This window comes from Phyllostomus hastatus, unplaced genomic scaffold (genome assembly GCF_019186645.2).
Source record: "Phyllostomus hastatus isolate PE091 unplaced genomic scaffold, TTU_PhHast_1.1 phas_scaffold_216, whole genome shotgun sequence".
Classification (NCBI taxonomy): Eukaryota; Metazoa; Chordata; class Mammalia; order Chiroptera; family Phyllostomidae; genus Phyllostomus; species Phyllostomus hastatus.
The window spans coordinates 7,970,669-7,995,586 of record NW_025334018.1 but is presented as its reverse complement, the minus strand read 5'-3'; the positions used below and the strand labels follow the sequence as shown (position 1 = coordinate 7,995,586).

Genomic DNA, 24,918 nt, shown 5'->3' with positions numbered 1-24,918 from the left:
TGAGGTGCCATTCCTCTGCCAAGGCTGTACCGCCTCCCCCGCGAGCGATGCATCCGCCAGGACCCATGTTCCTCACTCGCATCAGCATTAGAGCTTTTGGGCAGCACGGGATCTGTTATTCATAACCCCCCTCTGGTACTCGGGTCTTTTAAGAGGCAGTGCAGCATAGCAATTAAAAGCCTGGGCTCCAGTGCTCTTCATTGCGATTTTTTAAATCCCAGTTGTGCCAGGTATCCACTTGCATGACCTTAGACAAATTACAGTCAAACCTCAGTCCCCGGGGGCTTCAGAACTCATCAGACCTGGTACTTGTGGCATTGTGAGGAGAGAACATGCGTCATCGGTTGCCACTAGCTCACTAAGGTACCACTGTGTTTAACTTTCTGTGCCTCAGTTTCCCCAACAGTAAAATGGAGGTGATAGTGGCTACTTCCTATCACTATTGTGGTGACTGGAAGATTCCGTACATGTGAAATGCTTAGAGGAGAGTTTGGCACAGGGTACGCACTCAATCAGTGTTACTGCTGCCGCCACTACTCCCGCATTTGGGAGAAATAAAGTAAAAAAAGACTAGATTCATCATCACCACCTGTGGCAGCACGCATACTTCTGAATCACTTGTTTTGAGAACCCTCACTTTCACATAATTCCAGAGCAGAACTATATTACTGTCCCAAGTAGGAATGTGCTGGGGCAGTGATAAAGTGTACTGTGAAGGCAGTCCAAGTGCCAGATGACTTCTGTGGTCTGAGGAGACAAAAGCGTAGTAGCTCAGTTTCCATTTGCACTCACTTAAAATTTCCCTTTGAGGCCCCCAGAGCCAGGGCCTCTGTAATTCACAGACTTGCATAGAGTCTCCAGCATCCAGACTTTCCACGGGTAGGTTATCTGGGGCTTGCTTTCTTGTACTTTTTTACAGTAGTCACCATTTCCATTCCTGTAGTTGCGGTTGCTCTGACAAGTTGACGTAGCCTCTCAAGTTCCCAGTGGTGAGAAAGTACATCTGTAGCTCTTTTTGTTCTCAGACAATCATCTCCTTTCAGACCTCTGTGTGGCCAGTGGCACAGGCAGTTCTGCACCTGAGGAATGAGTCTCTTGCGCTGTGGGCTGCGAAGGCAACCCTCTCCGCCCACCGGTGCTCCGAGCAGTGAAATGTGCACAGCGCTGCACACGTGCGGAGTCCCACTGGTTGCTCTTTTTGTCCTGTTTCTTCTCAGTAGGGGAGGAAATGGGGCAAAGGGCTGTATTTGTTTGTTTTGCTTTTCTTTGTTTTTTGTTTTTTCATGAGCCAGGCATCCAGTAGTAAGGTGGGAACTGGGAAGGAGCAGCTGCATTTTTAGTAGGTAGTTAACGTTGTTGGTAGGAAAGCGTCATAGGATAAAATAACCTCAGTGAAATTGGTTGTAATCAAGGAACCATTTATTTTATATCCTAATTTCGTGTTTTCCAAGGTCTCTTCCACAGAAATTTTGTTTGGAAAGTGCTATACCCTTCTCGTGAAAATTCACAATTCACATTAGCATATTAAAGATTCCAGGAACTCCAGAGTCAAGAAACCCATTCAGCTTTTTTCTTTATTGTATTCTACTATAATGTTTCATATTTATAAAAGAATATATGTAACATATGTTAGACAATATAATAAGGAAGAGCCTAGAATCTTTCACCTAACCCAAGAGCTGGAATATTGCCAGTAACACGGATCTGTCTGTGAGTTTCTCTCTGATTAACACCCCCCATCTCCCCGCAACATGCAACCAGCATCCTACATTTTGTGTTTAGCTTCCTTGCTTTACTGGGGAAGGGGGTGGTGAATATTTCTATCACTTACCTTTGTATTTCTAAACAGTGTGCTGTTTAGTTTTGCTTATTTTTGAGCCTTATAAAAATAGTACCCTCTTTTCACTCTGCACTGCTTCTACGGTCCACCTGTATTCCATGTAACCGTGTTCACGCATTTTCAGCGCTGTGTAACATTTCCATTTTGTGAGCGTACCACAGCTTACTTCTCCATTTACTGTCCATAGGGATTTGAGTGGTTGGTTTTTTGTGGTGTTTACTATTACTTTTGCTTCTATCAAAGAGCAGCAAGAAGAAGTGTGAGCCAAGGAGATTAACTGAGTGTTATGATTATGTTGTTAGCAAGAGGGAAGATATTTATTAAGTAGCTGCTTTATACAGGTTACAGTTCAAGGGAGTGACTGAAATACAGAGAGAATAAGAGGTCCCTGTCTTCGGTGACCTAATGGTCCAGCTGGGAAGCCAAACAAATGTGTATTTCTCAAATTAGGATATGGTTAGTCCCCGGCCCTCACGGAGGCACAAAATGAACGTGATACATCTTTTGGCGTGTCTATTTTCATATAATTTGGGGGTATTTTCGGAGTAGAATTAAATGACTTAACTGATAAGTACCTTAAAATATATTTATCTCAAAATGTAAAAAGTTCCTTTAGGAAAAATAAAATCAGACATTTTTTAAAACAAAACACCAGACCACAAAGAAAGATGTAAGCTGTAAACTAATTTGGACCCTCAAAGAGTAATTCATTCTCTCTCTTCTGTTGTTAAGGGGTTTTAGGTACAAAAATTTGAGAAGTGTTAATGTATGTAAGTTAAATAAAACATGTCCTAAATAGAAACAGTTAATTCTGGCACAGTAATCCGGAAATGCTTCACAGAGGAGAGAGCATTTGAGCCAAACCTCAAAGAAGAAGAAGCTGGATTCCCATTGGAAGAAAGAGCCGTGGGGACTGAGGGAACAGCACAGCTAAGGACCGGAGGGGAAGATGGTACGGCATGTTTGAGAACTAGTGAGAAGTTCTTCATGGGCACATAGGCATCAGTGAGGGTGTGAGGTTCCTACAATTCTCAGACATAGATGTTGAATGCCAGCCCTTTTCCTTGTTCCTGATGAAACTGCTGCTGGAGTAGCCTCCGCGTGGCTAATCCCAGAGGCAGCTTTTGGCGCTCATTTTATTTGACCTCTCAAGCAGCTGATCAAGCAGGTGATCAGTCCCTTCATTTTGAAACAGTTTTATCACTTAGCTTCCAGAAACTAAACTCTGCTGGTCCTCCAACCTCACGGCCACTCCTTTTCTCTCTCTCTTTTGCTCATTTCTATTTTTGGGATCCTGGACTACTGCCTTCACACTCCCCTCCACCTCCTTCCTTAACATCTCTCATCTCATCTCCTCCTACCCAGTACCCCTTCACTTCACTCAGCCACGCAAGCCTCCTTCTGTCCCCGAACCTGCCAGGCCTTGCACTCGCTCTTCCTCCAGGTTCTGCTCTGTGGCCTCGATCAGCTCTTGGCTCAGGTGTCAGTTGCTCTGTGAGGCCTCCCTTGACCACTAGGTTTTAAAATGTGTTGTGGGGGCAAGTCACTTCTTTGTCCATCGCCATTTGCCCGCCCTGCACCCTTCCCCACATGCCCCCCACCTCCCTAATAATTTTTTTTTAAAGAACTAAGTCTGAAGCCAGATTATCTGGGTTTGTGTCCCAGCTCTCACTCTCAGGATGCAAGACCTTGACCTCTCTCTGTGCCTCGGTTTCTTGGTAAAGTGCCATAGTTTCCGCCTCATTAGAGCAGTACCTTGCGTACAGTGAGTGATGTGTGTTCACCGTTGTTATATTTTAATTATTAATTTTGTTTATTTTCCCTCCCCCATTGGTACATAAATTACTTGAGGGCAGATTTTTTTATATACTTTTAGTGCATTCTCAGCTTCTAGAACACTGTCTGGCATGTAGCAGGCGCTTAATAAACAATTGTTGATCAAATTGTTATCTTTGGAAAGAGTCATGGGAAAAAGAATTAAGATTTGATCTCTACATGTACTATTTTTAAATTTTTACAAAAGGATTGTATCCCAGGTAGCGCTTGTGCCCCCCCCCAAAACTCATAGGCTTATGTGAAAAATGGACATGCAGACAAATGAATTCCTTAGGGGAGCGAAAATGTAGAGCTGGGTTTGAAAAGACGCAGTTTCACTGCATAAAGTGCGAGGGGTGGCACAGCCTCCGGGGCAGAGGGAGGAGCTTCACGCAGAAGCAGAGGGTCTGAAACACGGGAGGGGCTCTGCAAACTGGAAGCAGTGGGAATGGAGAGGAGAGTTTTCAGTCTTTTAAGCTAAGAAAAGTTTTATCCTGTCCTTCTCACCCATTCCCATATTCCAGCATCTCTAGCTCAGTGTGTGGTTGTAATTACAAGGCTTATTACTCCATCAAAGCAAATATCTTCAGGTTTATTTTTTTCTCATTATTTTCCCCAAAATCTTTTTCTACCTTCCTGCTCCCCAGAAATTCCACTCATTTTTTTTTTCACGGTAGCACTCTTCGGATTTGAGTCTAGATTCCCTTGGTGTCCTTGGTATAATAAGAAAACCCCGTGTGATTTCTGTCTGTGGAGTATAGTGACAAAATAGGAAGAGGCAGACAGTTTTTGTCCTGCTGTTGTAGCTTTGTTTGGGAACACAGTTGTTCTGCTCAATTACTTTAGTAACTAAAACTTTAAATCCTGTGTCAGTCTCTAGGCTCTTGCAAAGACCTAAAAGTGAGATTTGTTTTTCTGTGTGGGATGCAAGACTTTTTTTGAGGTTGACTTTTAAAAATCAGGGCTTTCGTCTGCCCACCTTCCTTCTTCCCCCCCGCACTGGGAAAGCACCCGTGGTGACGGCACAGACCAGCACAGGCAGGGGCATTACCCCCTCAGGTGGGCGCTCGGTGCCATCCCTATTCTACCAGGTCTCGTCAGGTCGTGGTCGTGTGTCTGTCTCTGACTGAGAGTCCCTTAAAGGAGAGCATCACAAGTGTTCATTCGACCCCCAGCTCAGTGCCTGCCTCATAATGATGCTCAGTGAACACCTGTTACAGACTGAGGATTTGGATTGGATTATAGCACCACCGGAGCAGGGGGGTTTTGAGTTTGCTTTTTAAGTGAGACTGACTTAAGGCAACCCTAGAAAAGAAAAATCCTTTTTTGTTGTTGTTGTTAAACATGGTCTAAATTTGGGGTACAGAAGCCAATATGTTCATGGCCCGTAATTGTTAAAGCATTCTGCCATGACTCATCTAAGGCCCCAAATAGATACTTTTTAAAAAGCCACAATGGCCCTGGGAAACAAAATCAGGCTTGGAAAATATAAAGTGTTTTCCCTGCAGTTAAGAATGTGGGGTCTTGCTAATACACAGAGGAGGATCTTTACGTATAATTTCAGAGAAGTTACTCCTTTCCTTCACGATGTAGCAGAGTCTGAAGTGAAGCAGAGATCACCTGGGAAATTCCTATAGTGTTTCCCATCGCATGTTTCATTCTTACCAAAAGTCATTTTCTGACCTCCAAGTATCTCCAGCCCAACTGGCCAGAATTGCTTGTACTCCTTTTCCTCTATCTCACCATTTTCTTTTCCTTTGCAAATGGGTTTGGACCTTAAATCCTCCAAGCTCAGCATCGTCCAGGTCTAAAACTGCAAATCAATGGTATTAACAAAGTACCTGGTCACTCCTCCAACCCTCCATCTGCTACAGATCTGCCTCCTGAGAGCGAGTCCAACGTACTTGAACATGCTGCTCAGGAAACTCCTGTCACGGAGACGGCTCTCTTGCCAGGGGGTAGCTATGTTGTTTAAATTCATTCAGTCCAAGTACCTCTAGTGAGCACCTACTAGGTGTCAGCCTCTGTGCTAAGCCCTGGAGGTCCAAGCTCAGTAAGTCTGAGTTCCGCCCCCAGGAGCAACAGTCCCACTCTGTTGTGACAACAGTGGCATGGAGAGTCCCTCGTCCATAGCAGTACGGTGTTAAAACAGCACTAGGGCCAAGTGACCATCGTGAGGGGCATGATTAGCCCAGCATGCAGGAGTTTGGGAAGGCTTCACAGAAAAGGTGACTTTTAATCCTCAGCCTTAAAGAAAAAAAAGGATTTTACCCACAAAGGGTAGTCTGTCATTTCGGACATGGGGCACACTAAGAGCAAAAGCGTAAAGGTATGAAAGCTCACAGCACGTTTAGGGAACGATGAGAGGCTGGGCACAGGTGGCACCTAGGCTGCATGGTGGGAATCAGAACCAGCCAAGTGAGAGGCAGTATCGTGTGGCGCTGAAGGGCACATCTTCTACAGCCTGGGTTCAAATCCCAGCTGAGCAACTTAGCTGTTGTGGCCTTGGCAGTCACTTAACCTCTCTGTAGATTGGTTTCTTAATTTTGTAAATGAGAGTAACAGCCTCTATTTCATGCACACACATACACATATGGCTGAAAACAGTTCTCAGAACAAAGTAAATACAAGTATTAGTTGTTATTATGCCACAGTATGAATAGCCTTATTTTAATCTGTACATTAGCCTATAGACAAAAAAAAAAGAGGTTTTAAAGCAGGAGAGGGGAGGGTATGCAACAGGACATATTCTACATTTTAGAAAATTAACTCTGGTGCCACTTAGGAGAGAGGACTGAATAGAGAAGAGACTGGCGGCACAGGTTCTGAGGCAGGTACGAGAGAATGTGTAGCTTGCGGGGGCCGTAAAGCTGGGGAGATCCTGGGCGGCCAGGACAAGGACGTGGGATCTCACTGTCCTCCCACCCCTTCGACCCTCCCCTGAAGGCCCTCAATAACGTGGTTTGGTTCAAAATAATAATAATTAATAATAATAATAGTAAGAGGTGCTCGTGTAACATGGTTCTGAGTTGATATAGTAGCCTTGTGCTTAAACATTCCGAGTCCCTAACTAGATATTTCAAACTTGAAATATTAGTCTTGACAGCTCTCACGAGTTTAATGCTAAAAGACACAGTGAGAACTTGGGGAAGAGCGCGAAGAGCGCCCCCTCTGGTCTGGATGTGCAGTGCCGGACGGGTGCTTCCGTCCCACACCCAGACATCAGACCAGGACTTCTTGCGTGCACGTCATATCTCCCCATCTAGTTAGATGTCATGAGCAAGATATTCTGTTTTGGGAGATGCTTTCTTATTTTTTCCTTTGAGTAACCTCCAATCTACTGGTTAGTTTCCTAGAGGAAGTCCTGTCTTCTGGACTGCACAGCCGAAGCAAGGAGAGCTCTCAGGTTCCGTCAAGGTCAGCAAGCAGAAGGTGAACCGGAGATGGAAAGGCAAGGAGAATGGCGCAGCTTCCGCTCCTGCTCGCCGCAGGCTCTCCCACTGACCAGAGGTGCTGGAGGAGAAGAGCCCTGGGTTTTGTGCTCGCCCTTATAACCCACCTCCAGGCGGCCCGCTGGCTCCCGGACTGTTGGCACAGACACCAAGACTTCCGGTGATGAGCTGAGAATGAATCTAAGCCCATCCCAGCCCACTTTTCTCATGGTTTCTTTACCAATTAAATAAATAAATGTATCCCTTGTATTTAATAGCACAATCTCTTCTGTTTCTGATGACTTTGTTGGGATCTTACTTGACAAAAGGGTTGAGAGAGCTTGGAGGAGTTTTAAAAAGCAATCATTTGATGTACATGCTACATGTTCTCCCTCCTCTTGACCCCTTTACTTGGCATTAACCACATTCCTGCACAGGACATTTCTGAAAACTCATCATGTTTTGTAGAGAGTCATCCAAAAATTGCATTTTTCTGTGGCACTGAGAAACGTGTATGACTACAATAAAAATCCACTTTGTGAAAAGATACAAGTGATTTGTTTTTGCTTGGGGTTGATAACTGCTTCTGGGAATTCAGGAGGTGAAGCGTGAGCTGGCTTTACACCAAACATGGAGAAGCCATTGCCTCTACCCAAAGGATGTTTAAAAGTGTATCAAGGCAATAATAAATTCTGGTGTCAGTTTCACTTCTCTTGAAAACAATGGAAAGTGACAGTGTCATTAACACCAGGAAACAATGGCATCCTCAAGTCATAGCAAAAACACCACAGCACAATCGCTTCCTGGTAAGCCTTTTCTATTTTTTTTTTACCTTTCTTTTGTGTTGATAAACATTCCCAAGCATCAGCTAGCCAAGACTCAAATCTGTATCACAGTTATGTGGCTTTGAGAATGTCATTTAGTCTCTTTGTGGCTCAGTTTCCTCATATATAAAACAAGAGTAATAAAGTACCTTCCTCATAGGATTGTAAGGATTAAATGAGATCAGATAGTACACCTGGAATACTATGCAGCAGAAAGAAAGAAAGAGCTCCTACCCCTTGTGACAGCATGAATGGATCTGGAGAACATTATGTTAAGTGAAATAGGCCAGGTGGTGAAACAGAAATACCATATGATTTCACCTATAAGCAGAATCTAATCAACAAAACAAGCAAGCAAGCAAAGTATAATCACAGACATTGAAATGAAGAACAAACTGACAGCAACCAGGGGGGAGGGGATAAGGGGGGGAGGGGGAAGGGTCGTCAAGGAACATGTGTAAAGGACGCATGGACAAAGCCAAAGGTGAGTAGGATTGAGGGTGAGAGGTGGGGATGGCTGATGTGTGTGTGTGTGGGGGGGGGGGGGGTGATGGGGGGGAATGGAGACAACTGTTCTTGAACAACAATAAAGAAACAGAAAAAAAAAGAAATAAAGCACTTAGAACACCAAAGCACTCAATGAAATTAACTAATAGTAGCATATACAATTGATTCCTTCTCCAAGTTGGGGATACAAAATCACCTCACAAATGGTTGGATTCCCGTCAACCCTCCCACCGTGTTAATCAGCAGTTTCTTTACCTTACACTCGTGAAGCCTCGGGGGGTGTCCAACCTTTGGCATCTCTGGGCCACACTAGAAAAGTTGTCTTGGACCACACATTAAATCGTTAAATACATTGAAACACGTAATCACAAAAAAAACTCAATGTTTTAAGTAAATTTACAATTTTGTGTTGGGCCGCATTCACAGCCACCCTGGGCTGCAGGCGGCCCGTGGGCCGTGGGTTGGACACTACTGCCCTAGACTTTCATCCACATTATAGCTGAGAGTTAAGCTCTAGGTTGTTTGGGGCGGGGGGGTGTTTAACATTTATTTATTTTTAGAGAGAGGGGGAGGGAGGGAGACAGAGAGGGAGAGAAACATCAATGTGTGGTTGCCTCTCATGCACCCCAACTGGGGCCCTGGCCTACAACCCAGGCATGTGCTCTGACTGGGAATCGGACCCACGACCCTTTGGTTCACAGGCTGACACTCAGTCCACTGAGTGACACCAGCCAGGGCTAGATTGTTTTCTTTTTGTTGCAGTCAATATAGGTACTTCTTTAAAATTCTTTTTTTTTAATAATGATTAAAAAGTGAGACTTAGGGAGGCAGTATTTTGAATGCAACATTTATAAGTTACATGGTCTTTTCAGACAGGAAACTGCCCCCTCCAAGCCGGGGCACCTGTGCTTCCCTTCCCCTTGACACAGTAACTCTGAAATAAGAAGGATAAGAACAGAAACTTTTCTTATATCATTCTCCTTGTCATTTGCCTGCTTCCATTATACCTACTCAACTAACAATATCAAGGAGTCTAAGAAATGAGTCTCACACTCAGATATTTGATACCAGAAGTAAGCATTTCTTTGTATAAGGATCAAAGACTTACATTTTTATTTAAGATTTACCAAGCTAATTACTACTGGCCCTTTATTTTTCCCTTTAGAAACATCATTTTAACTAAGGTCTCATATGATTTTGACGACATCTCTTCCATTGATTGAAATGCCCTAGTCAAAATCTCTGTTCCATTCATTCTATGAAAGCCAAGGTACTTGTTTTTAGCTAAACAAACGTCTGGATAATACCTCCTGTCCAGGAATCTTGCAGGCAGCCATTCACAAGCCCTTATCTCTGTTAGCTCCCTTCTCCCTCCTTCATGTGGGATTACTTGTAAAATAGTCAATTGAAGAATAAAGCTACTGGGCGGGCTGGGTGAAGGTAGGTGAAGGGTGGGGGGAGTGGGGGAGTCCTGTAATAGTGTCAACAATTAAAAAATAAATAAAGCTCCTTACTGTCAGTGGTGTCTTATCCATGGTGATGCAGTTAGGGAGGAAACCACATCTTGAGCTCTCTCAGTATTTTATCTCCACCGAAGGAAACTGGCTCAAGTTATTTTTGTGGTTTGTGTGTGCGGCGTGTTGAGCTCAGTGACAAGACAGTGATATGAATATGTGTAAAGGAACCCATAAACTTCTTACGCTGAGATTTCTCACTTAAGAATTGGTCTTTGGAAACAGTAGAAATTCATAGATTCTAATTCAGGTGCCATGAGGTTCACCCGGTGAAAGAGAAAGCAGCTGGAGAAGAGTATGGAGTATGAAGTATGGAAAGAGGGGTGAGTATCAGGACAAAGGATGCCGAGGGAAGGAAGGTGGGGGCAGGATGATGAGGCAATGCAGCAATGCAGGTTAATGAGAGAGACAGAGAGAGAGAGAGAGGGAGAGAACAAGAACAGATTTATGTAACATCTTAAGGAGCAGATAGGCAGGGAAGGTTCTCCAGCCCACATGCATCTGTTCTGGAATCTGAAAATTACTTGGGAGGCTTTTGATATTTTAGCAGGCCTTCTCTGTCTGATGTTCCACAAGCTCCAGCTCCTGCTTTATGCAGCATATTGGTACCTCACAGATCGGAGGCACTCCTATTTGTTGACTAACGGGAAGGCAGAGGAGGAGGATGGGGCAACTCATGAATTACTTTTTCCCCCCTAAACCACAATCTATTGAAACTATAAATCCAAGCCACTCCTATCTTCCTGGCCAGCAAACCCTCAAAAAATCATGCAGGCTCATTTTCTCATTGGCTCATTGAGGCATTTTTCTTCCTCCCTTATGAAAATATCCTGGATTTCCTCATTCTTTTAAAATCACTTTATAGATTGACTTCCAGCCAAGATGGAGGTATAGGTAGACACACTGTGCCTCCTCACACAACCAAAAGAAGGACAACAACAGTTTAAAAATAAAAAACAACCAGAACTGACAGAAAATCCAACTGTATGGAAGTCCGACAACCAAGGAGTTAAAGAAGAAACATCCATCCAGATTGGTAGGAGGGGCAGAGATAGGTGGCCAGGTGGAGGGGACTCACAGCAAAGTGGCGGTGGAGGACCGGAGGACCGGGGCGGGCAAGGCGGCTGGCAGACCAGCAAGGCAGCAGCTGGTGGAGCAGGCGGTCCCACATTCACATGCGGATAACCAGGAGGAACACCTGGGGAGCGAGACAGACCTCACCACCTGGGGTCCCAGCGTGGGGGAAATAAAGCCTCAAACCACCGATTGAAAACACCTGTGGGGGCTGAGGCGGCAGTGGAAGAAACTCCCAGCCTCACAGGAGAGTTCATTGGAGAAACCACTTTCCCCACTTCACTTGTGGGAAGTGGGGAAAGTGACTGAAATCTGGCAGACAGCGGAGCAAGCACCATTGTTCCCTCTCAACCCCTTCCCCACATACAGTGTCACAACCCAGCACGTAGGATGCCTCTCCCTGGTGAACACCTAAGGCTCTGCCCCTTATACATAACAGGTGCACTGAGATTTAAAAAAAAATGGCCCAAATGAAAGAGCAGATCAAAGCTCCAGAAAAAAATATAACTAAGTGACGAAGAGCTAGCCAACCTATCAGATGCACAATTCAAAACACTGGTAATCAGGATGCTCACAGGATTGGTTGAATTCGGTCACAAATTAAGTGAAAAAATGAAGGCAACGCTAAGTGAAATAAAGGAAAATGTACAGGGAACCAACCGTGATGGGAAGGAAACTGGGACTCAAATCAACAGTGTGGACCAGAAGAAAGAAACATTCAACCAGAAAAGAATGAAGAAATAAGAATTCAAAAATATGAGGAGAGGCTTAGGAACCTCCAGGACATCTTTAAACGTTCCAACATCTGAATTATAGGGGTGCCAGAAGGAGAAGAGAAAGAGCAACAAATTGAAAACTTATTTGAATGAATAATGAAGAATTTCCCCAATCTGGCAAAGGAAATAGACTCTCAAGAAGTCCAGGAAACTCAGAGTCCCAAAGAACTTGGACCCAAGGAGGAACACACCAAGGCACATCATAATTACACTACCCAAGATGAAAAATAAGGAGAGAATCTTAGAAGCAGCAAGAGAAAAGAAGACAGTTACCTACAAAGGAGTTCCCGTAAGACCATCAGCTGATTTCTCATAAGAGATCTTACAGGCAAGAAGGGGCTGGAAAGAAGTATTCCAAGTCATAAAAGGCAAGGACCTACATCCAAGATTACTCTATCCAGCAAAGTTTTCATTTAGAATGGAAAGGTAGATAAAGTGCTTCTCATAAGGTCAAGTTATCATCCAGCCCTTATTATATGAAATGTTAAAGGAATTTATCTAAGAAAAATAAGATAAAAATATGAACAGTAAAATGACAGCAAACTCACAATGATTAACAACCACACCTAAAACAAAAACAAAAGCGAACTAAGCAAACAACTAGAACAGGAACAGAACCACAGAAATGAAGATCACAAGGAGGGTATCAGCAGGGGAGTGGGAGGGGGAGAGAGGGGAAAAGATGCAGAGAATAAGTAGCATAAATGGTAGGTAGAAAAATAGACAGGGGGAGGTGAAGAATAGTATAGGAAATGTAGAAGCCAAAGAACTTCTATGTATGACCCATGGACACGATCTAAAGGGGGGAAATGTGGGTGGGAGAGGGTGTGCAGGGCAGAGGGGAATAAAGGGGGGGAAATGGGACAACTGTAATAGCATAATCAATAAAATATATTTTAAAAAATAAACTAAAGTCACTTTATAAACAGAGAGGATGGGAAAGAAATGGTGGGAGGGGGAGAGGATGGTAGGAAGGAGAGAGAGGTGTGTGTGTGTGTGTGTGTGTGTGTGTGTGTGTGTGTGTAAACAGTCTAAACAGTAGACTGGAGTCAAAAATCTGGATTGTACTCCATTTAGCCAGTAACCTGCAGTGTAAACTCGGGCAAGGCAAGTTGATTTGCACGCCCTTATTAGTTTCTGTATGCCTCACAAGGTAGCACTAAAGATTCAAAGAAATAAGATATGAGTATTTTGAAAGGATAAATTTCTACATTAGTCCAACATAGAGGAATTGATTTGGATGAAAATGAAAAGAGGTTAACAGGAATATTATTGAATTAGGGGGCAAGCGGGCCTTGGAAAAGAGAGGTGTCCCCTTCTTCACTCGACAGACACCAGAAAAAGCCAAGACCACGCCACTCCTCTAACCTCTAATTTGACTATCTTTTCATCTTGAGATACCTCTGAGAGAAGGATTCTTCCTTTTTCCCTTGGCTCTCCGAGCCAGGGATTTTTATTCATTTTGTGGTTATTGTGTGCCTACTCCATGCCAGGCAATGTGTTGGTTAGCTTTTTGTTACTTAATAATTAGCCTTAGAGGGCAATACTTACATTTTCAAAGGACTTTTACAGGCCATCTCATACATTGCCCTGACTTCCCTTGTTGGTGGACCTGGCAGGTCACCCCTCACTGTTTAATATCGGAGGAACTGAGGCCTAAAGAAATGCAGTGACTTGACCAAAGGCCGCTGAGCAGCAATGAAACTAGTATCCAAACCTAGGTTTCCTGACTCCCCTCTTTCCATTAAATATGTGCTGGGAAAACAACGAAGTCACCAGGACGCTGCTCTGTAGGCTCTGAGGCAGACTGATGAGGGAGGGATCCCCAGTCAGGGCCTCCTGCGGGCATTGAGCCCTGCACTCCAGTGGACTCGAAGAGGTAGATGGGATGGGATTTTTCCACGTCTATGCACCAGGGAGAGACGCCCAGGTATAGCTAAAGCCACTTGGTATAATGATCACACTTCTGAGACAGAATTCTATTCCTGCCCGCACTTACAGTTTATGTCTCCAAATCGCTTAGCCATTCTCAGTCTCACTTTTCTCTCGGTGCAATGGAGCTCATTAACATCATACTCAGGGTTATTCTCCTGAATAACGGGCCCGAATAAGGCCTGAGCTTTGTAAGCCGGGAGAAGGGTGTACTAACATTAACACTCTCCCACCGCGTGCCCCTAAACACGGACACCCTCTTAAGTATAAAACTTTTCCCCACCATCTGACCTGCCCAGGCCACTATCTCTACCACCTCGGGAGTGTGGATTCCAGACGCCAGTCCTGGGTGACGCGCCCGCCCAGCTCAAGCGCTTGTTTTTTGTTTTGGATTAGGAGACGCTCCGGATCTGGGTTATCCCCGGTCTTCATACACCTCTCGCTCCCTATTATCCACTCCATCGGCCTCCGCCGTCCCCCAAGCCAGGTCCGCCTGGTGTGTCTGTCCTGGCCCCACCTCTCGCTCTCCAGTCTGAGTCTAGCTCTCCGGCTGGGTTTGGGGCTGTCTTCTTCACCCTCAGTGAGTGGGAAACAAAGGAGGGCGGGGGGAGCGCGGTAGCTTGGGCTCCGCGATTCGCCCTTTATTCTGAACTCGCAACGTCAGCGGCCCCTGGATGGAACCGCGGGGCGCGGGCCGGGCCTCCCACAGCGCGCGGGGCCGGGGGAGCGGCCGGGCCGGGCGGGCGCTCGGGGACCCGGACCGCGTGGGCGCCGGGATGGAGGGCGCCGAGGGGCGGGGAGCGGGCGTGCGCGTGTGTGCGAGCGCCGGGGAGGCCGGCCCTTAGTGTAACCAGAGCTACAAAGGAGGCGAGTCCGCCAGGGGGAGGGAGGGTGGAGCGGCGGCGGCGCCGGGGGCATCTCCGCCACCCTCCCCGGGAAGGAGCCCCTGGCCGTGGCCCCCGCGCCCGCACCCCCTGGCACGATGAAGAAGAACAATTCCACCAAGAGGGTGAGTGCGCCCGCCGGCCCCGCGCCCACGGCCGACTTTGTGCTCCAGGGACCCCGGCCGGTCGGGGCTTCGAGCCGCCGCGCGCTCTGCGGGGGGGACCCCCACCCGCACTCCCCGGCCGGTCCCCCGGCCTCCGCGGCCGGCAGGCGGCCCCTCGTCGGGGCACCGCGGGGGGGCTTTTGTTTGTTTACTTGGGCGCGGGTGTCACTTGGGGTAGTTTCCGCCGACCCCCCGCCTCGCGTCCCCCGGGCGGCCGGCCGCCGTGTGCACCGCGCTCCGCGGCGGCGAGGAGACAATGAGAAATAAAACAAAACGCCGTTAATCCGACGCTGCGTGGACGGGCTGGGGGCGGGGGCGGGGCCCGGCGGCGATCGGAGGCCACCTCGGCTCAGGCCTCTTCCTCCCCGCAGTTGCTGCTGTTTATTTGGGGAAGGGGGAGGAGAGCGATGGGGGGAGCCCCTCAGAGTGAGAGCCTCCTAGGAAGTGGGGAGCGGGCGTCGCGCTCCGCGATTCCAGCCTTCGGAGGAGCGGCCCCTGAAAAGAAGGGGTGAGGGCGACGGAGGAGGGTCTCAGGGCTCCAAGTGGAGAGAAGGAAAGAGCTGTGGTCACCTAACGGCCTGGTCTTCTCTTGCCCCCGGGGCAGGGGCCTCAGGATGGCAATCATCAGTCTGCGCTGCCGGAGAAGGTCGGCTGGGTCCGGAAATTCTGCGGGAAAGGGATTTTCAGGGAGATTTGGAAAAACCGCTATGTGGTGCTGAAAGGGGACCAGCTCTACATCTCTGAGAAGGAGGTAGGTGCCCTCTCCCTCCGACTCTCCCTGTTTTCTCATAACCCCCACTGTGTCACTCCACAGGGGCCTTCTCTGCCTCTAATCTCCCTCTTACCTCACCCCCATTTTGTTCCAAAAGCAAGTTGGTCTCTACCACCATCCTGTATCTGCTGGGAAAGGTCACCCTCTGGTGAGAAGACTCGAGTTAGAATTAGAAGTTGAGTGTGCATCTTAATTAAATGATTTTTCTTTGCAAATAAATATCTTGACTGCGATGATATCCTAAGATGTCCCAGAAGTTCTGTGTCCCCTGCTGCCCCCTACCCTGTCTTGGCCTGTAGCTGAAGTGGAATGTTTTTTTTTCTTTGCTGTTGCTGCTGAAACACTCTGTGAACAGTAGCTTTTTCAACACCCCTTCCTGTGCCCCCCGCCCGGCTGCCCCCCCCCCTTTCCTGTCTCTAGCAGGGGCAGGCAGGTCACAGCAGCAGCCCCGCCGCCCGGAATCACAGGAAACACACACACAGCCCAGGTTCGGTCTCATATGACCTCAGGTAGAGCATGAGTGCGTGGCAGACCGTTACTGCTGTTGAAGCCAATGAACCATACTTCTGTTTCCTGCCCACCCCCAATTCCACTGAAAAAAAAAAAGCAAGGAACTTGTTTTTCACCCCCTTCCTCCTCTCACATTTGTATCAAGGGGAAAACACGGAGTTATGAACCCCCATATGTGTCTGCGCCTCCGGCCCTACAGTTAAAATGAAAACCACAGTCCCAGTTGAGTCAGAACCTGAGCGTGGACCATTGAATCCAGACTCCTCTCCTTTTTATCTCTCATTCTGGGGATCAATAATATGAAGTTTGAAGCAACTGAAATTGCCCTTCCATAGGTTAGAAGTCACTCCAGTCCCTCTGCGACTGTGTCAGCATAACCTAGGACACTGTCCTGTGTTCCCTGGATGGGTGGCCCTTCCTCCCCAACCCCCCCCCACCCCCATTCCGTGTTCCCTCACCAGGGGCCAACTGGGAAGTCCTCCCTGAGTTCTAACCTCTTCTGCTTTCTACAGTTGACTATATTTAGGTAAATAAACCCTTTTATGGTATTGAAACCGATCCACACACTGTCCTAGAGAAAGTCTGTATGTGAACAGAACATCTACTGAGACAACTAGGGAGGAACTAAGTAGTGCCAGGGCCTAAGAGATTAGGCCCTCTAATCGGGGTGTCTAAGCCCTGCTGGTTACAATAGGCTGAGAACTTGGTGGGGGAGTGAGGTGAGAGAAGACTTTGACAGGAAGATATATTTTATTTTATTTTTTAATCCTCACCCGAGGACATTTTTTCATTGCTTTTAGAGAGAGATGAAGAGAGAGAAACATTGATTGGTTGCCTCCCGTACTCGCCCCAACAGGGGATTGAACCCAAAACCTAGCATGTGCCCTGAGCAGAAATTGAATCCGAACCCTTTCGGTAGTTCGCTGAACCCCCTCCAACCAACTGAGCTGCATGGCCAGGGCAGGAGGATTTATTTTTAAGGGTTAACTCCACCCAACCCCAATCTTACAGAAAGTTTTTCCACAATGTGTGGGCTTTCTAGTTTAAAAGAAAAACAAAGGAAGCTCAAAGTGTATCTCCTGTCTCCCCCGAACTTCATAATGGCAGGAAACTCCAGTGAGCAATCAGGGAGAACTTCCCACACGTCAAAAGAGGAAATCTGAGAGCAGTGAGAGGGTGGAAGGAGCAAGACATTTGCTTTGTTTGTATGTGTCCAAAAAACAAAGTCTGGGGGTGAAAGAGCATGGCTGATCTTGTTTGTGGAGGAAGGGGCACAGAGATGGTGGAGGGTGGAAGCCCTCAGCCTGGGAAGCGGGGCGTCCTGTGCGTCAGGAGCACCTGACTAGTCATGGGGCCCAGCGTGCCCTGCTGAGAAGGGCCCCGGAAAAGGGGGAACAAGCCTGTTGAGGCTCCTCTGGAGCCAGTTTCCATGCTACAGTGGCCTTGACTTAAAAGCGAAACTGACCAAGGACTCCACGCTTGATTCTGCCCACTTCCCAAAAGCTCCAGAGCCCATAGATTCAAGATTTTTTAAAAAATGCAAAGTGTAATGTTTGTAACTGACATGTTAATGTAAGAAAATTCCTAATCCCTCCCCTAGAATTTGCGACAGCTTTTTTTTGTTACTTCCGCTCATAAAGGCAGGGTCCCCCAAACTGTCTTTATCAAAGAAATCTTTCTGTATTTGTCGTTAATAAGTTTTCCCCTCATTTTCAGTCAAAGGTTGCCTTATGGTCACAGGGCTGCTATACAGGAGCAGAAACCAGACCCTAAGAAGACCTTGTGGTGGAGGGAAGAGGGTCTGGGGCATCTTTTTTTGGCAAGCATATGGGAAAAATCCCTTCCTGTGGGCCAAGGACAAAAAAAAATCAGTGGAAAGGAAGGGTTGAGTTTGGAAGATGGGTTTGAGACTTGGGGAATCGATGGGGAAGAAACAGCAGAGCGGAAAGCAAGGGGCTTGGAGCTGTCGGTTTCCTGGGGGACTGGAATACACTTGTCTGCTCAACTGAGCTGTCTCCCACCCCTGCACCGCCGAGCGCAAACCCCCAGCGTCCCCTGCCCTCCAGAGCTCCTTATCGGCTATGTCTGAGCCAGATGCCCTCTCCCTTCCCTTCCCTTCCCCTAAGGAAAACACCAAGTAGCTCTCTTCCCTTGGCTACAAATACACACCCAGCACTTTCCTCTCCAAGATGTCTGGCCTCTTCTGATAGTCTCAACTCCGAGGAAGGAGGGGGAGAAGAGGAGTGAGGCCTCATCCTACATCCTTGCCCATGTTTCTGGGAATTGTTCTGGGATCCTCCTTGCCAGCATCTTGTTCCCTTCTACCCATAATCCTTCAAGGCGTCTGGTCCCTTTCCAGCCCAAAGCCCAGGAGCCTTAGAAAAGGGAGAGCCCTGGAGGAGCCCCACCCTGCAGAGACAGAGTGATGTAGTAGCAGCCATCCTCCTGAATGGGGCTGGGCGGTGGGCTCTCGTCACCTGTGTCCACCCCCAGGTCCAGCAGCAAGTCAGAAGGATGGGCAGATACAAGCCCAGAGACGGGCTGGGGGATAGAAGAAAAGAACCGCTTCCCTGCTTCCAGGCTCCTGAGGATCAGGAGGGTCGACGAAGTCGCCTCCACATACACTATCCTGTTTCAGAGCTTCAGAAGTGCAGACCGGAGACTCTTGTGAAATAATCCCAGTCAGGGAGAGTGAATGTCTTCCAAGAAAGACATGCAGCTACTTTTATCTGTTCGTTTAATTTTAATGAGACAAGTGCTGGTCTCTTCTCCCAGGAAAACGGGACCAGCTCATTGCCAGGGTCTTCCAACCCCGGGCTCAAGCGGCAGAGGGTGAATGGATTTTCCAGTCACAGGCTGCTTCATCTGGGCCAGTGACTTAAGTCTCCTCTCCTCCCTCAAGCCCAAACAATCCATAAGCCACAGTTTCTGAGAACGGGAACCCTGCAGAATACCTTAGGGAAAAGGAGAAAAAAACTCTCAGAGGTTTAAAATGGACCTGGGGAGAAATGCTAATGGAGTTTGCTCTGTGACACTCAGAAAATGCTGGTTGGGGTCAGAGGATGCAGATAAGAATTGTGGTCTCTGGTCAGACAATTCAGCAAGAGAGTTAAGACCCAAGTGGTGGGTAAATCTGCTAAGGATGGAACCAGGGTGCAAGACAGATACTACAAGCAGGAAAAGCTCAATTTAGACACCAGAGAGGACTTCCTGGCAGTAAGGGGATTGAGCCTCTCAAACTGGAGTCATGGAAAGAGGTGGCAGAAGACTTTCTTCCCAAGTCTGAAATTTAGTCCTCCAGGGAGACTGTAAATTCATCTTGGCTTAGGGAGAGGTGGCTCACTGAAATGGCTTTTCAGGCCTGGAAGAGTGAGGTCAGGTTGTCACAGTACCTTGGGGGGAGGTGGGAACCACAGGTGTATTTTTCAGCTTGTCTGAACAAACCGAACCCAGGGGGCCGCTGTTCCTATGGTGCTGAAACTCCTGAAATGAAGGGGGCAGGTGACTCTCTTTATAGTAGTATATATCTGGGGAGAGAACCTCATAGGTAGGGTAAGAAAACAACGGAACAACAGAAATGTACAAGGGGTGGGGGCAGAGGTGGCCCTTCATGGCCCACAGACATCCCCTGACACTGCCCTGCCTCCATCTCCTCCCTCTGGACAGTCCAGGGCCATCGGGGTTTGCCTACTTCAGGATGATAAGATTCACCTGTTCGCAGTGTAAGCCTGGCCTTTGAAAGGACAAAGTGGAAGTCATGGTGAATGGCGACTCTGGAACCAACAGCTTGGCTAAGGACAGTAGGAATGAGGAGTTTGAAGAGAAACCCACCCAAGGAGTCAGGACTGGGGCAGGGACTGTCCCCGTGCTGGCCCCTGCCTCCGGCCTTCGAGAGCCTTGGGTAGGATAGTGCCTCCCTACCCTGTCGCCCCTCCCTCACTGCAGGCTCCCGCTGGTTCCCAGACTGGTCTAAACTAACCACTTGGGGGGAGGGACTATCATTTTTCCCTCATCACCTCACCTCCTACTGTCCCCTAGGTGAAAGATGAGAAAAATATTCAGGAGGTGTTTGACTTGAGTGACTATGAGAAGTGTGAAGAGCTCCGGAAATCCAAGAGCAGGAGCAAGAAAAATCACAGCAAGTTCACCCTCGCCCACTCCAAACAGCCCGGCAACACGGTACGTGTCTCCTGCCACCTTGGCCATGGGAACACCGACCAGGTCAGGGGTGCGGGGGGCAGGGGAGAACACCTTCCTCCTCCCGGTTCTCCCCCTCAGCCCTCTCGGCTGCGAGGCCCCGAACTATTACTCTCCTGCCAGCTTTTATTATTTAACCTGAGAATATTATGGCCATTTCTTTCCCTCCAGGCAAGCCAGCCTTCAAACAAAGGTCATATTCTGCCTTTCCTGCACATACACACCTGGCGTGCCCACACGTCTCTTGGGAGAAAAATCACTTTTCCCTGAACCCCGATAGGTGGTTGAGTTTCTGAATCTGATTTCTGTTGGCTGAGGGAAGCCATCCCTATCACATTGTATTTCTTCAAACATTTAAAAATGTTTATTTTAGTACTGCCCTGTCCCAAACCACCTGTGATTACTTCCAGTGTTGCATCGATACCCAACGCCCCTCCTACCTCTTGTTTGCTTATTTCTGAGACAACCCCAAGCTGTGGCATTTTGCAGGAATAAAGTCTGGTTTCCTTAAGTTATGGATAACTCTGGAAGCAGAATCTCTCTCCTTCCAGGAGCTGGGTCTGAGGGAATGAGATTATAATTTCTTATTTCTTCACTGTCAAGGTGAGACACCAACTCTAAAACCCTGGCTGAAACAAGAATCTTCCCCTCACAGGCACCCAATCTGATCTTCCTGGCGGTGAGTCCCGAAGAGAAGGAGTCGTGGATCAATGCCCTCAACTCTGCCATCACCCGGGCCAAGAACCGCATCTTGGATGAGGTCAGGGCTCCTCGTGGGGAGAGGGACACGGGGGCAGAAGGACCCGCCCCCGACTCACTAACACGCGCGGCCCTGTTTACTCGCCGCCTCACCGGCTCCCTTTGGAAAGCCTTTTCCCCTCCTACCCTCTGTGTCTTTCCTGCTCATTCCTCTTTCCCCACTCTGCAGTGCCTGGGCCAGCCTTGGGCTGGCCGGAGGAGCACCTTAATGCCCAATAAAACCCTTGCCCTCGGCTTTGCTCAGCAGCAGTTCATGGGAAGGTTTATTTCCAAGTCCAGGCATGATTAGGCCTCAGGGGATGCTGGGCTGGGACAGAGCTCTTCTCTGAAGAGCAGTCACAGACTCACGATGTGTCTCTTCAGGTCACTGTGGAAGAGGACAGCTATCTCGCCCACCCCACTCGAGACAGGGCAAAAATCCAGCACTCCCGCCGCCCCCCAACTCGGGGACACCTAATGGCCGTGGTATGTGAGACTGCCAGAAAGTGCACGTCGCTGAAAGGCTGATTCCACATCAGCCGTCTCAGACAGGACTCGTGGAGAGCCCCGCAGGGGCATTTGCGGTGCCAAGTTCAAAGACTGGGAAGTTCCGCTGCCCCACCCCCTGCCTGATCCCTCCCACTCAAAAATATTTACTCAGCACCTGCTATGAGTTTAAAAGTCCTTGTCCTCAATAAAGCCATCATCCTTTGGGGAAAATGAGGTATACCCACAGGGAAAGTGACAAAGGCACTGTAAGCTATGGTCTGGTCGCCAGCTGTGCAGGCAGGGAACAGCCAGGGGAGGAAGGGTGTCGTGAAGCCCCATAACATACAAAGTGGTGGTTTCTCTCTCCATCCCCAGGAAGAGGGGCGGTCAGGGGGAGAGGAGGTAGGCTCTGGAATCAGACAGACCCGGGCTGGAACCGGGCTCTGCAGCTGACTCTCGGTTCCTGGAAGCTGCGAGTGCCCACCTGCAAAGTGGGGCGGGGATCGGGCGGGGATCGGGCGGTGATCGTGCGCGCCAGGAAGGGCTCCTCCTGTGCGCAATGGCTGGAACGACATACGTATCCATACAGCTGAATACCCTCCTCATTTCTTTAAGTCTGAGTATTCTGGAAACCAGAGAACAAGTTTTGTTGGAAGGAGAGGGGTTCTGAGTCCCCCGCAGCAGAGGGGGTTGAGGAGGGTGGCTTGGAAGGTGCAGCCATAAAGGATGTGCTGTGTGGGACACCCTGTGGGTGTCAGACCCAGCGTGATGCTTAGAGGCCCCCATGTGAGGTAGAGGACACTTTTTAGGAAGCTCTTAGTAAAATGGAGAATGTGGGAAACAAGCAGGAAAAGTTACTTTTAATCACAAAAAAGTAAGTTCAAATCACTACCAAAGGAATAAGAAATAGCAAACAGAGTCGAAGGACTCAGCTGGGAGGGAGGACTTCATGTCCACCGACGACGACTCACCCCCTTCCTTCCGGCCCTCTCCCTCTCCAGGCTTCGACCTCTACCTCGGACGGGATGCTGACCTTGGACCTGATCCAGGAGGAAGACTCTTCCCCTGAGGAACCAACCTCCTGTGCCGAGAGCTTTCGGGTCGACCTGGACAAGTCGGTGGCCCAGCTGGCGAGCAGCCGGCGGAGGGCAGACTCGGACCGCATCCAGCCCTCCTCAGATCGGGCAAGCAGCCTTCCCCGACCTTGGGAGAGGCCAGACAAGGGGGCCACCTACACCCCCCAGGCACCCAAGAAGTTGACCGCCACGGAGAAAGGCCGCTGTGCCTCCTTGGAGGAGATCCTGTCTCAGCGGGACACTGCCCCAACCTGTGCCCTCTCCCTGCGGGCTGAGGACCCCCCAACCCTCATCCCACCCCACCCGGGGCAGCTGTCCCGGATCCAGGACCTGGTGGCAAGGAAACTGGAGAAGACTCAGGAGCTGCTGGTAGAGGTTCAGGGACTGGGAGATGGGAAACGAAAGGCCAAGGACCCCCCTCGGTCTCCTTCCGATTCTGAGTCAGAGCAGCTGCTGCAGGAGACAGAGCGGCTGCTGGGAGAGGCATCATCGAATTGGAGCCAGGCGAAGAGGGTGCTGCAGGAAGTCAGGGAGCTGAGGGACCTGTACAGACAGATGGACCTGCAGACCCCCGACTCCCACCTCAGACAGACCGGTCAGCACAGTCAGTACCGGAAGAGCCTCATGTGAAGGAAGGGGACAGGGTCTGGAACTCAGGAGGGCAGGGGCCCGGACACTTATCTCCAAGTGTTGCAGGATAAAGCTTTTTTATTTACCTCAGTCAAAAAAAAGAAAACAAAACACACTCAAACTCGTGGCTCTTGCTGATGCCCAGCCCTTTGGCAAACCCTTCTCTCCCGACCTCTTTTCCTTCCTCACCCCCACACTTGCTCTGAGACCAGACCCAGGTTTGAGGAGCAGGTGGCCCTATGGCATTGCCTGGATGAAGAGAGAGAAAGGGTAGTAAAGGCACAGTCTGCCCATTTTCCGCATGCCACCTTCTGAGACATAGTGGGGAGTGCACTCCTGCTCCCAAGGGCATGTAAAGGCCTTGAAGTTGAGGGGAGGGGCTGGTTCTCATATGTGGTTCCAGGTTTTCAGCCCGAGGGTAGAAGTGTAGCTGCCCAGCCGTAGCTGCAGGGATATGGAAGCCAGTGCCCCCTGCCCATGCACACAGAAGTGAAATCGGTGGCAGGCCCGAGAGGGTCTGGGGAGTTAAAGTCGTCCCTGCTACACACACTTATGTATGGGCTCTGACTGAGACTGACCTGCCACCTTCATCTCCTGCAACCCTTCCCGGTGCTGAGTCAGAGTCAGCGATGCTTAGTGGGTGGAATTGGACTGGTCATCTGGCTAAGGGGGTCCTGGCACAGTGGAACTAGGGAGAGCTGACCCCAATCAAAGAACCAAACGGAATGAAACTGATTTGTGATGCAAGCTAGGTCGGATGAAGGGGAAAACCGAACTTGTGCCCAGGTTCCTCTTTCGGCCGAGCTAGGTTTCCTGTAGCCTCCCCCTCCTTCCTTAAACGAACACTAACCAGACCCCGATTTTAGAAAAACATCTCAGCTCAGGCTCCCTGGCATTCTCGTCCACAGTAGGTCTTGCACAGCTCATTCTGTTTGCTGCTTTCCTCCAAAGTTTCCAAGATCAGGTTTAGTAACAGAAGAGTTAAGGTCCAGAGAAGAGTTGTGAAGGCAAGAAATGATTTGGGGGAAGAAGGGGACAGAGCTCCATGAACTAAGTACATGAAGGGTTAAAACCACTTTGAAGACGCCCCTTGCTGGCTTCCTGATCTGCTTCCCTAGCTCCCAAGACCTAGCAAGTCACTGGGGTGAGAGGGAAGAAGGGGGAGACAATGGGGCCGTGGCTGCTAGGGCCTGGTTGTGAGGCTGCCCCAGTGCAGTGTGCAGGAAGACGGTAGGAGGCAAGGAAGGTAAATCCTGTGGTTGAAACGCAGACCCTTCAACTCCTAGTCTGCTCTGGCATCATTACTTCCACAATCCGTGTAAGCAGGAGGGGGGATCTCTCCACGTTAAACATCTCTAGGGAAGAGATTGCTGTTCTCTTAGTCCCCACCACTCAGAGCCTTGAAGACTTCCCTAGACCTGCTCTGTAGTCACCTAAACCAGTCTCTGCCCTGAGGAACACACTCCTACGGAGTGCACCAGAGGGTCACCTCTGAGCCATCCCCAGAGGCTCCTAGGGTGGCAGGTGAGGGAATCTGGGACTCCAGACTTTGTCCTCCAAGCAGACGGCAGTCTCCTAAACTAGGCATGGTCAGCAGACCGTTGTCACAAATATTGGAGGCCTAGGTTAAAATGCTTTCTTTTTAGAAGTCTCCATCTTTGTATGAATTGTATCTTACCGGCATTGTTCCTTTTTTCCTCCCTTGCCATTCCCACTTAATGAAGGAAAAGACATAAGCCAGAACG

At 48.8% G+C, this 24,918-nt stretch overlaps 2 protein-coding genes across 3 annotated transcripts in view; both read left to right on the top strand.

Moving 5' to 3' along the window:
- The window catches only part of VPS45 (vacuolar protein sorting 45 homolog), a 56,523-nt gene extending 48,890 nt beyond the window's left edge, over positions 1 to 7,633 (top strand). Inside the window, exon 15 of the mRNA XM_045816700.1 lies at positions 7,004 to 7,633. Within this exon, the coding sequence (XP_045672656.1) occupies positions 7,004 to 7,091 (88 nt within the window). The 3' untranslated portion in view covers positions 7,092 to 7,633. The remainder of the gene's footprint in view (positions 1 to 7,003) is intronic.
- Positions 7,634 to 14,410: 6,777 nt separating this feature from the next.
- On the top strand, positions 14,411 to 23,288 carry PLEKHO1 (pleckstrin homology domain containing O1). Of its 2 annotated transcripts, XM_045817110.1 has the most exons (6): positions 14,411 to 14,722; positions 15,366 to 15,512; positions 20,082 to 20,222; positions 20,896 to 21,000; positions 21,363 to 21,464; positions 22,469 to 23,288. In XM_045817110.1, exons 1-6 carry the CDS (start codon positions 14,696 to 14,698, stop codon positions 23,171 to 23,173), a joined length of 1,227 nt encoding a protein of 408 aa, XP_045673066.1. In that variant the 5' UTR covers positions 14,411 to 14,695; the 3' UTR covers positions 23,174 to 23,288. The 2 variants fall into 2 exon arrangements, with proteins under 2 accessions (XP_045673066.1, XP_045673067.1); XM_045817111.1 differs by lacking the exons at positions 14,411 to 14,722; positions 15,366 to 15,512 and having other exon boundaries at positions 20,093 to 20,222; positions 20,844 to 21,000.
- The last annotated feature ends 1,630 nt before the right edge of the window (positions 23,289 to 24,918 follow it).

Bases quoted from the DNA above. Each gene is read 5' to 3' on its own strand.
- PLEKHO1 (XM_045817110.1), top strand. From the start codon at position 14,696: ATGAAGAAGAACAATTCCACCAAGAGG. The intron at 15,513-20,081 runs GTAGGTGCCCTC...ACTGTCCCCTAG, and splicing joins TCTACATCTCTGAGAAGGAG to GTGAAAGATGAGAAAAATAT. The intron at 20,223-20,895 runs GTACGTGTCTCC...TTCCCCTCACAG, and splicing joins CCAAACAGCCCGGCAACACG to GCACCCAATCTGATCTTCCT.